A 12264-nucleotide genomic window follows, 5' to 3' on the forward strand; every position below is an offset into this window, starting at 1 on the left:
AGCCTTCTAGCAAATGAAAAGATCAACTCCACAGCTCTTTGGGTCTGGGCAGCCAGAGACTGGTGCTAACTTTGCCAGGATACATTTTGGTAAAAAGAAAGGCTCAAATAAGTAAAAGTCTTCACTCTTAGGATTTCCATACCCACTAAAGAGAACGACCTGGTTTTCACATTTCTAGGGCCGATGCTCATTGTAAAGGATTTTTGTAGATAAGTTTTAAGATACAGACCCCCGTAAAATAATAAAATCCGTCTAGAAGAAGCTGTAATCCATTAGCGGTCCTTCCTATTAAAACGGCATCATCTGCATACAACAGAACTGTCCGGGATCTTGACTTAATTCTGGGCTGATCTTTGCCTACTTTGGTCAGGTGTGAATCTAAATTGTTAATGTAATGTTAGGCATGACACAACCTTGCCTAACTCCTAGGTGTGAACAAATGTTCTGAGAAAGTTCACCATCTTTGCCATACCTAACCCATATGGTGGTGTCCCATTGCATTCTTTGTAGGAGTCTTATTAAGCCCTTGTTAGTTCCCATCCTGGCCATGCCATCCCACAGTTTCCCGTTTACCATGTTGAAAGCAGAGGAGAGGTCCATAAATGCAGGGTAAATGAAACCTCTCCAAGCCTTTACATATTTTCCTATGGTCAGCTGTAAGGTAAGTGTAGGAGGCTGGCCTGGCTTGTAGTGGCTACCAGAGGTACTTACACCTTGGGCCAGGTCCAGTTATCCCTTATTAGTGTAGAAGAGGTGTTTCTAGCAGCTTAGGCTGATAGAAGGTAGTTATGGCAAAGCAGCTTAGGCTGAACTAGGAGACATGTAAAGCTCCTACTATACCACTGGTGTCATATGCACAATATCATAAGAAAACACAATACACAGAGTAACAAAAAAATAAAGGTACTTAATTTTTTTGACAATATGCCAAAAGTATCTCGGTGAGTACCCTCAGTATGAGGATAAGTTATATACACAAGATATATATACACAAACCAAAATTAGGTAAGTAATAGCAAGAAAAGTAATGCAAACAGTGTAGAATTACAATAGATTGCAATAGGAGCACATAGGTATAGGGGCAACACAAACCATATACTCCAAAAGTGGAATGCGAACCACAAATGGACCCCAAGCCTATGTGAGCTTATAGAGGGTCGCTGGGACTGTAAGAAAACAGTGAGGGTTAGAAAAATAGCCCACCCCAAGACCCTGAAAAGTAGGTGTAAAGTGCACCTACTACCCCCAGAGAGCACAGAAGTCGTGATAGGGGGATTCTGCAGGAAGAACAAACACCAGCAATGCAACAACAGTGGATTTCCGGACTTGAGTACCTGTAAGACAAGGGGACCAAGTCCAATAGTCGCGACAGTGTCGAGAGTGGGCAGGAGCCCAGGAAATGCCAGCTGAGGGTGCAAGGAAGCTGCCACCTGTTGGAAGAAGCTTGGAGTTCTGCAAGAAAGAAGAGGACTAGGGACTTCTCCTTTGGAAGACTGATGTCCCTCGTTGGGATGAAGCACGCAGAAAGACCGCAAACAAGCCTTGGTAGCTGCAAGGGTCGCGGTAGAGGTTTTTGGGTGCTGCTGTGGCCCAGGAGGGACCAGGATGTCGCCACTTGGAGGAGGAGATAGAGGGGGCGCCCAGCAACTCAGGGAGCCCTCACAGAAGCAGGCAGCACCCGCAAAACTACCCTAACAGGCACTTGGAAGAAAAGTGAACCGGAGTCCACGCGAAGTCACAAAAGGGAGTCCCACGACGCCGGAGGACAACTCAGAAGGTTGTGCACTGCAGGAAGGAATGCCGGGGAGCCAGGCTTGGCTGTGCACGAAGGAAATCCTGGAAGAGTGCACAGGAGCCGGAGCAGCTGCAAATCACGCGGTACCCAGCAATGCAGTCTAGCGTGGGGAGGCAAGGACATACCTCCACCAAACTTGGACTGAAGAGTCACTGGACTGTGGGAGTCACTTGGACAGAGTTGCTGAGTTCCAGGGACCACGCTCGTCAGGATGAGAGGGGACCCAGAGCACCAGTGTTGCAGTCTTTTGGTGCCTGCGTTAGCAGGGGGAAGATTTCGTCGACCAACAGGAGATTTCTTCGGAGCTTCTGGTGCAGGGTGAAGGCAGGCTACCCCCAGAGCATGCACCACCAGGAAACAGTCGAGAAAGCCCTCAGGATTAGGCGCTACAATGTTGCTGGTAGTCGTCTTGCTACTTTGTTGCAGTTTTGCAGGCGTCCTGAGCCGTCAGCGAACGATCCTTTGGTAGACGGTGAAGAGGGAGATGAATAGGAACTCTGGTGAGCTCTTGCATTCGTTATCTGAAGAATTCCCCAAAGCAGAGACCCTAAATAGCCAGAAAAGGAGATTTGGCTACCAGGTTAGGAGGATTGGCTACCAAGAGAGGTAAGAGCCTATCAGAAGGAGCCTCTGACGTCACCTGCTGGCACTGGCCACTCAGAGCAGTCCAGTGTGCCCCCAACACCTCTGTTTCCAAGATGGCAGAGATCTGGGACACACTGTAGGAGCTCTGGGCACCTCCCCTGGGAGGTGCAGGTCAGGGGAGTGGTCACTCCCCTTTCCTTTCTCCAGTTCTGCGCCAGAGCAGGGCTGGGGGATCCCTGAACCGGTGTAGACTGGCTTATGCAGAGATGGGCACCATCTGTGCTCATCAAAGCATTTACAGAGGCTGGGGGAGGCTACTCCCCCCCCCAGCCCGTCACATCTATTTCCAAAGGGAGAGGGTGTAACACCCATTCTCAGAGGAAATCCTTTGTTCTGCCTTCCTGGGCCAGGGCTGCCTGGACCCCAGGAGGGCAGAAACCTGTCTGAGGGGTTGGCAGCAGCTGCAGTGGAGACCCCGGAAAGGCAGTACCCGGGTACTGTGCTAAAGACCCGGGGGGTCATGGAATTGTCCCCCCAATACCAGAATAGTATTGGGGTGACAATTCCATGATCTTAGACATGTTACATGGCCATGTTCGGAGTTACCATTGTGACGCTACAAATAGGTAGTGACCTATGTGTAGTGCACACGTTTAATGGTGTCCCCGCACTCCCAAAGGCTGGGCAATTTGCCTTGAACGATGTGGGGGCACCTTGGCTAGTGCCAGGGTGCCCACACACTAAGTAACTTTGCACCCAACCTTCACCAGGTGAAGGTTAGACATATAGGTGACTTATAAGTTACTTAAGTGCAGTGGTAAATGGCTGTGAAATAACGTGGACATTTGGGAGGTCAAATTTACTATTCTAACTTCAGTTTCATAAACGTTTGGGAAAATGAACTAGTTGTGGAGGTCAGATTTACTGTTCTGATTGATACTTCTAACCGTAGATTCCTCACATTTTTAATATCCCCAAGTATCAGAGTTGATCTGGAATTTTTTATAGCAATTGATCCTGCGTGTCAGCAGATAGAGCGTGCTGTCCCAGCATACTTATGTCAATTATTTTCTCTCTCTGCCCTTCTCTGACTGTAGTGCTCTACTTTCTTTTATGTTGGATTTTTTTGTGACACCAAACTCATTTTTCTGCAGACAGTGTACCAGGAAAATGGTCTCCCCAGGAAATAATAGGCTTCGAAGTGTGCTGCCATTACAGATAGCAGATGTCGGTCACTGATCTGAACAATGCCTAAGTTCTAGACAAGACTTGAAGTCATGCAACACATGCTTCCGAATGCGCCAGAAGGCCATCATGGAGCTATATATCATGAAACATAAAAGTGACGTAGGACAGGCCTATTCCTGCTCCAGCTCACCAGCCTATTCCTGCTCCATATTTTAGTCTAGCTCCAAGATGAAGATAGCGTCCAGTGACAAATTACACCTCAAGCACAAGAAGTCTAAGCTGGACTCGTCTCAGTCTTGGCTGTCCAATGCCAGGGATCCTCTGCGCAGTAAACACACCAAGGATACAACTCATTGTCTTACTCTGTGCCTCTTACGAGGCTGGTTCTGGCAAACCCATGCTTCCCATTCAGAATCCTTGTCATTCCCTGCCCTCCCTCCACTGATTTAGACTCCAGCCGCACCAGCACCTTATCTGGTTCCAACACCCATATCGGATCTAGAACCAGGTCCGCACCCACCCATAAAACAAACTCAAGTCAGGTTACAACATGACACCCAGTTAAAGTATTCAAAAAGGTTAGGGGCGGGTACATGTTATTTCTGCAATCGGTAAATGGCTGGCGAGCCTGCGACCGCAGGGCTTCCTGGGGATCGACAGGAGGACTCATCTGAGGGCCACAGAGCTGCCTGGAAGTCTGCTAGGATAGCATCCTAATGGACCGCAAGGGGGTACTTTTCTATAGCTCCAGCATATTTATTTGTTTTTTGGTTATTTTTGATTAGTTTTTTAAAAATAATTTTTCATTTTTTCAATTATATTTTAAAATAAGGAAACGTTTCTATTAGGTGTCTGTTTTGAAGGGTTTTCCTTTTTTTCAAGTTTGAAAGGTGCTGTTTTCTGAATTCATGTGTTTTCTTTTTAAGCTGATAGACAATTTTTATCAGCATTATCTCTAATTGAAGTATCATTTAAATGAGCTTAGTGTTGAACTGAAAGATTACGAATACTTGTGCTCTGCAAGATTGTTATATAGTATTACATTGTTTTGCAATGCATTGCAACTCATCTTTCAGACTTAAGTAAACAACACTTTTTCTTCTTCCCTCTTTCTTTCCAAACCTTTCCTCTGAAGCAGGGGGAACGCTCTTGACATTTTATAACAAGCTTTCAGTTAAATCCCATAACCAAGGAAAAGCACAGTAGTGTCTTCATTTTAACAACAGAGCTGCTCTATTGGCTTGGAAATTTCTAAGCTGCTTTGTACAGATGAACTATCTCACACGATTTTCTCACCAAACCTTCTGGTGAGATTTGTACCATAGTTATCTAGAGAGAAAGCAGCTAATGCAGCCACATGAAGATGAATCAGTACTTTTACCAGGCATGACTGTCTATCTCCAGAGGGCATACACTAGTGTTGGAGCCATCTATGCAAATTCTGCTCTTCTGTGTTTTCCAAACCATTATATTTTCCATTTTTTTCTGGCTTATCCTTCTCTTGATGCACATGGGATCAGATAGAATATCTCTTCAAAGTGTTTCAGATTGATTAATGAAGATCCTTTGGTGAAGAAAAAAACTGGTTAATTGTAATTCGAGCTCATAAACAATCTGCCTACCTCCCCGCTGAAGGCAGGCGAATAATCATGGGAATTATGATTAGCATACTTTTATTGACCTAGCTGTCAAAAGAAGTGAGGTTAACGGTCTGTTTCATGCATTGTGAAGTGGTTTGACACCCTTGTTGAGGTAACTTTTTGAAGGCTATTCTAGCTCATCACACTTTTTCTTTTTAAAAGGGAAAGGTTAAGAAGGCTGTGTCTGGCAAAAGTGTGCTTGACAGCTTTTATTTGCTTTCAGTTTTTATTTTCTTTCAAATTCAAAAGTGAAAAAATAACAATGAAATAATAATATGAGAATCACAGAAAAGTAAGGAATGTTTAGAAAGAGATTTCTTTGTACTAAAAAATGTCCCAGGATCACACACACAAACAGACGCATTATATTATTAACTGAATGTAATGAAGGTGCACTAGTATTGTGGGTAAGTAATTGTTCCTCTGAGTCTGTTTTGCTTAAGAGGTCCTGAAGATGGGCCTGATAAATCTGCTAAGGGGGTCAAAAGGAAAGGACGATCAGTGGGATCAAAAGTAAGAGATTATTAATGCTAGGAAGGTTTACCTTACTACTTAGAAACTGTTATCAGTACCAAGATTAGGTGTTCTCGTTTCATAATGGGTACATTTATTTACATTTCCATCTGTGTTTATCCATGTATAGGTTAGTAGTGCTCTAAAGAGCCATATATTCTAAAATGCTCCCCCGATAGTACTAGCATTGCAGTACCCCCTCACGTCTGTACCTACTTTAGCTTGGTTGGGAATGCTCATCTTTTTGTCTCTATCTCCCTTTGCTGTTGCGCTGCACAGCCACTGGCCTGGCAGCCACGACGGAAATCTTTGCGTGCCACTCAAAACTAAACCAACCAGCCATTTTTTCTTTAAAAAAATGAAATACAGATAAGTAAAGATATTGTTTTCTATTCATGTTTTTGCAAAAAAATCACTAAGAACCGAATACTTAAATTATGCAGCGAGCCTTACATGTAATGTCATCTTCGTTATCTTCTCCTTCCATTTATGTCTCTTGAATTGGTACAATGATATATTTATTACTGCATACACAGGCACTCTTGCTAGTCAGTTGTCTGGAAAGCTTGTCAAAAATATCAAATAGGGACATCAGCATCATGGTTTAAAAGTTTGCTCAATTTCAGAGACTTTATTGGACACGCCGAACAAATATATTTAGCAGTGGATGTATGGAAGACTATCATGCTCACCTACCAACTTCTAGTCCCTTTTCTAATTATAGACTCCGGACTGATGTTCTAGGACGCTCCAAATGTAAAATGAATTGTTCGCTGTGGTTGTCCTACATCCGATTGACACCATCCTGTATTATCTGTGCTGAACAGTTTTCCCTTATCGCCTCCTTTTTTATCTTATAGGTTCAATGTTCTCGCAGGCTATGAAGAAATGGGTTCAGGGAGACACAGATGAGGTAGGCTTGATAAATGTGTGGTCTAATAATGACACAAATTACAACTGTTTATAAACTGAATATGTTTAACAGTTTTTTTTTTTTTAATTACATGATACATGCCAGGAAAATAGCTGTAGAGCACTCGCCCAGATTTTAAAGAAAAGTGTGACAAGTTGATGTGTGATAAAGTTGAGAGGAGGAAAGCATTAAGAATAGCAACATGTTGGATAGGCTTTAATAAACATACGTTTTCTGAAATAATGCTTTATTATATCCTTTCTTGAAGGTTGTGCAGTAAGTGAAACTTTTCAGCTGTAGTTGTAAGGGTAGAGGGTTATGAGCACTTTAGCACCCGGAAAGTCCTGTGTTTTCTTCACAGTCATGCCTCTTTGATGAAAAGGGTAAAGGCATGGGTGTTAATATCCGAACGTGTTCCCTTAATTCCGATCCTGGTCTCACGCTGTCTGTGACTTCCTGGAACAGTTAGCCATACATCAATGTCACCACACACTGCAATATGTGCAGGCAAGTAGCTGCGCTTCTCAGGAGGAAAAAGCCAAACGCATTAAAAAACCTCTTCCTTGAAGTCTTCACAGGGTTGGAGAAAACAAGGAGTCCGGATACCAGGTGGGGAAGTCCCAAGAGCAGAGAGTCAGGATCAGCAATGGGAGGGAGGGAAGAATCAGGTGAAGGAACACAGCTTTGTTGAGACACACCCTACAACCAGAATGAGGAAAAGGAATAGGAAAAGGAAATTACATCAGACACTATATGACAGAAGACATAATGGATTGGGAAAGTCAGGAAGAAATCAAGGGAGGAACGACCGTGATGGAAAGGGAGAAGAAAAAATACCTGAAGTGGACTTGCTGCAGTGTTGCTTTAAAAAGTGGCTGCAAACTCTCCTGTAAGTCATTGCCGTTTTGGAGTTGAAGGGAGAAGAAGCAGCAGCCAGGACAACAAAAGGAAACAAACCCAGGTGAGAGACTCTTAAAGTCGGCTGCCGTGGGCTTTGTGTGGAATCTTCTTAGCTCCGGAAACCACTGGACAATACAAAGTACCACAGTTTCTCAGGCCACCGGACGGCCAAGAAATGGCAGATGCAATGATCAGCCAACTTAAAGCAGCACAGTTTTTTTAGCATCATAGAATGCATAATAGAATTCGTGAAGTGTTTCTGTTTCTGTACTCGTTGCCTCAGATAAATCACTTTAACCCCTTCGCTGCCAGGCTTTTTCCCCCTCCTGTGCCGAGCCTTTTTTTAGCTATTTGGGGCAGTTCGCGCTTAGGTCCTCATAACCCTTTGTTCACATAAGCTACCCACGCCAAATTTGCGTCCTTTTTTTCCCAACATCGTAGGGATTCTAGAGGTACCCAGACTTTGTGGGTTCCCCTGAAGGAGACCAAGAAATTAGCCAAAATACAGTGAAAATTTAGTTTTTTTAAAAAAAAAATGAAAAAAAGGGCTGCAGAAAGCAGCTTGTGTTTTTTTTCCCTGAAAATGGCATCAACAAAGGGTTTGCGGTGGCAAGTTCACCATCTTCCCAGCTTTCAGAAACAGGCAGACTTGAACTGGAAAACCCAATTTTTCAATACAATTTTGACATTTTACTGGGACATACCCCATTTTTACAATTTTTTGTGCTTTCAGCCTCCTTCCAGTTAGTGACCATAATGGGTGGGAAACCAATGCAGGATCCCAGAAAGCTAAGCATTTCTGAAAAGTAGATAAAATTCTGAATTCAGCAAGGGGTCATTTGTGTAGATCCTACAAGTGTTTGCTACAGAAAATAACAGCTGAAATAAAAAAATATTGAAATTGAGGTGAACATTTTTTCTCCATGTTTTACTCTGTAACTTTTTCCTGCGATGTCAGATTTTTGAAAGCAATATACCGTTACGTCAGCTGGACTCTTCTGGTTGCAGGGATATATAGGGCTTGTAGGTTCATCAAGAACTCTAAGTACCCAGAGCCAATAAATGAGCTGCACCTTGCAATGGGTTTTTATTCTATACCGGGTATACAGCAATTCATTTGCTGAAATATAAAAAGTGAAAAATAGGTATCAAGAAAACCGTTGTATTTCCAAAATGGCCACAAGATAAGGTGTTGAGAAGCAGTGGTAATTTGCACATCTCTGAATTCCGGGGTGCCCATACTAGCATGTGAATTACAGGGCACTTCTCAAATAGACTTCTTTTTTACACACTGCCTTACATTTGGAAGGAAAAAAATGTAGAGAAAGACAAGGGGCAATAACACTTGTATTGCTATTCTGTGTTCCCCCTCGTCTCCCGATAAAAATGGTACCTCACTTGCGTGGGTAGGCCTAGCGCCCACGAAAGGAAATGGCCCAAAACACAACGTGGACACATCACATTTTTTCACAGAAAACAGAGGTGTTTTTTTACAAAGTGCCTACCTGTGGATTTTGGCCTCTAGCTCAGCCGGCACCTGGGGAAACCTAGCAAACCAGCGCATTTTTTAAAACTAGACACCTAGGGGAATCCAAGATGGGGTGACTTGTGGGGCTCTGACCAGGTTCTGTTACCCAGAATCCTTTGCAAACCTCAAAATTTGGCCAAAAAAACACCTTTTCCTCACATTTCGGCGACAGAAAGTTCTGGAATCTGACAGGAGCCACAAATTTCCTTCCACCCAGCGTTCCCCCAAGTCTCCCGATAAAAATGGTACCTCACTTGTGCGGGTGGGCTAGGTGCCTGCAACAGAAAAAGGCCAAAAACTTGTAGAGATTGAGGGGATAGCACAGCGAGTTGATAAGCACATATTTTTCTTTTATACATCTTTTAGGCTGACTCTGTTTTGGGGTCCCATGCAAGTGAGGTATAATTTTACTTGGGGGACTGAGGGGAAGGCTGGGTGGTAGGAAATTTGTGCAGCAGCGGTGATCCTACAAAAGAAAAGTGAGGAAAATATGATGTTCGATGGCATGTGTAGCTGCAGATACACATGTTGTGCATAGCCCGCCATCTGGTGTTGGGTCGGAGTGTTACAAGTTGTTTTTCTTCAAAGAAGTCTTTCGAGTCACGAGACCGAGGGACTCCTCCTCTTTTGCTTCCATTGCGCATGGGCGTCGACTCCATCTTCAATTGTTTTCTTTCCGCCATCGGGTTCGGACGTGTTCCTTTTCGCTCCGGGTTTCGGGACGGAAAGATAATTAAAACTTCGGAAAATTACGTCGGTATTGTTGCGTTCGGGATCGGGTTAGATAGAATCGACATCGAATCGTGAAGAGCTCCGGTAGCCCTTCGGGGTAATCTCGATCCCCCGTCGGGGCCTGGTCGGCCCGACCGCGTGTAACATCGAGGCTGATGGAACGGACCCCGTTCCGATTCTGTCCTAAATGCCACAACAACTACCCATATACAGACCAACATTTGGTCTGTAACCTGTGCCTGTCGCCCGAGCACAAGGAAGAAACTTGTGAGGCCTGTCGTGCGTTTCGATCCCGAAAAACGCTCCGTGACCGGCGAGCCAGAAGATTACACATGGCGTCCACGCCGACAGGACACCGAGAGTTCGAGGAACGAGGAGAAGAAGAGGAAGCCTTCTCTATCCATGAATCGGACTCGAAGGAATTCGACGTCCAAGAAACAGTGAGTAAGACGTCGAAGCCAGCACACAAGAAAACAGACAAGGCCCAGGGAACGCCACTGCCAACAGGCCATGGCTCAATCCATAAAGTCGGTGACCGCCCATCGGCACCGAAAAAGGCCGAACTAGTGCCGAGGTCGTCCGACTCGGGTCGAGACACAGGCACGCAGCAATCTCGGGACCGAGAAAGTGCTGCCGAAAAAGATCGATGCCGAGACAGCGGAGCCGAAGCTGCTCGACGCAGAGACAGCGGCACCGAGGAAGATCGACGCCGAGAAATTTCGACTCCAAAAAAGAGAAAAGTCGCCTCGGAGCCGAAAACGAGTAAGGATATAGTTTCGGTGCCGAAACGACCGGCAACCGAGCCAACTACCAGCTCATATTCAGAGGAGCAATCACTGTCCTCTCAAATGCGCAAACATAGATTCGAGGAAGAGTTACCGACCACTGAAGTAGACCACACTCAAAAGCGGATCTTCATACAGAGTGGAACAGGGAAGATCAGCACCATTCCCCCTATTAGGAGAAAAAGGAGACTTGAGTTCCAAACACAGGAACAAGCACCACAAACAAAAGTGGTGAAGAAGGTAACTCCGCCACCCTCTCCTCCACCTGTAACTCACATATCACCGGCACAGACTCCGTCACACTCACCGGCTCACACCACCATGAGCCAAGATGACCAGGACGCTTGGGACCTATACGACGCCCCAGTGTCAGACAACAGTCCGGAGGCGTATCCTACCAAGCCCTCACCACCAGAGGACAGCACAGCGTATTCACAGGTGGTAGCTAGGGCAGCAGAGTTCCATAACGTGTCGCTACACTCGGAACCTGTCGAGGATGACTTCCTTTTCAACACCCTCTCCTCCACCCATAGCACCTACCAGAGCCTGCCTATGCTCCCAGGAATGCTAAGGCACGCAAAGCAAATCTTCAAAGAGCCTGTCAAGAGTAGAGCAATAACACCAAGGGTGGAAAAAAAATATAAAGCACCGCCCACAGACCCTGCTTTCATCACCTCACAACTGCCACCAGATTCAGTTGTAGTAGGGGCAGCTCGCAAGAGAGCCAACTCTCACACATCAGGCGATGCACCACCTCCGGATAAAGAAAGCCGCAAGTTCGACGCAGCCGGAAAAAGGGTCGCAGTACAAGCTGCAAACCAGTGGAGCATCGCTAACTCTCAAGCGCTCCTAGCGCGATATGACAGAGCCCATTGGGACGAGAGGCAGCACCTCATCGAGCATCTACCCAAAGATTTACAAAAAAGGGCGAAACAAGTGGTTGAGGAGGGACAAAACATCTCCAATAACCAAATACGCTCCTCTATGGATGCAGCAGACACAGCTGCAAGAACAATTAACACAGCAGTAACCATAAGAAGGCACGCGTGGTTACGAACATCTGGCTTTAAACCGGAGATACAGCAAGCGGTGCTCAATATGCCATTCAATGAGCAACAATTGTTCGGACCTGAAGTGGACACGGCAATTGAGAAGCTAAAAAAAGGACACTGACACTGCCAAGGCCATGGGCGCACTCTATTCCCCGCAGGGCAGAGACACTTTCGGCACCTTCCGCAAAACAACCTTCAGAGGGGGGTTTCGGGGTCAGGCCACACAAGCCAGTACCTCACATTCAACACCGTCTACCTACCAGGGACAGTACCAAAGGGGAGGCTTTCGGGGCCAGTACAGAGGAGGACAATTCCCTAGAAACAGGGGAAAATTTCAAAGCCCAAAAACACCTGCAACCAAACAGTGACTCACAGGTCACTCATCCCCTCCACACAACACCAGTGGGGGGAAGAATAAGTCAGTATTACCAATCTTGGGAGGAAATAACAACAGACACTTGGGTCTTAGCAATTATCCAACATGGTTATTGCATAGAATTTCTCCAAATCCCTCCAAATATACCACCAAAAACACAGAATATATCAAAACAGCATTCAGACCTTCTGGAAATAGAAGTTCAAGCATTACTGCAAAAGAACGCAATAGAACTGGTACCATGTACACAAATAAAC

General features: G+C 45.3%; 1 protein-coding gene across 1 annotated transcript in view; it reads left to right on the forward strand.

The window, feature by feature from the left end:
- AKAP10 (A-kinase anchoring protein 10) overlaps positions 1-12264 on the forward strand; it is a 384577-nt gene that overhangs the window by 342099 nt on the left and 30214 nt on the right. The window contains exon 13 of the mRNA XM_069226353.1: positions 6582-6634. Within this exon, the coding sequence (XP_069082454.1) occupies positions 6582-6634 (53 nt within the window). The remainder of the gene's footprint in view (positions 1-6581; positions 6635-12264) is intronic.

This window comes from Pleurodeles waltl, chromosome 3_1 (genome assembly GCF_031143425.1).
Source record: "Pleurodeles waltl isolate 20211129_DDA chromosome 3_1, aPleWal1.hap1.20221129, whole genome shotgun sequence".
Lineage (NCBI taxonomy): Eukaryota > Metazoa > Chordata > Amphibia > Caudata > Salamandridae > Pleurodeles > Pleurodeles waltl.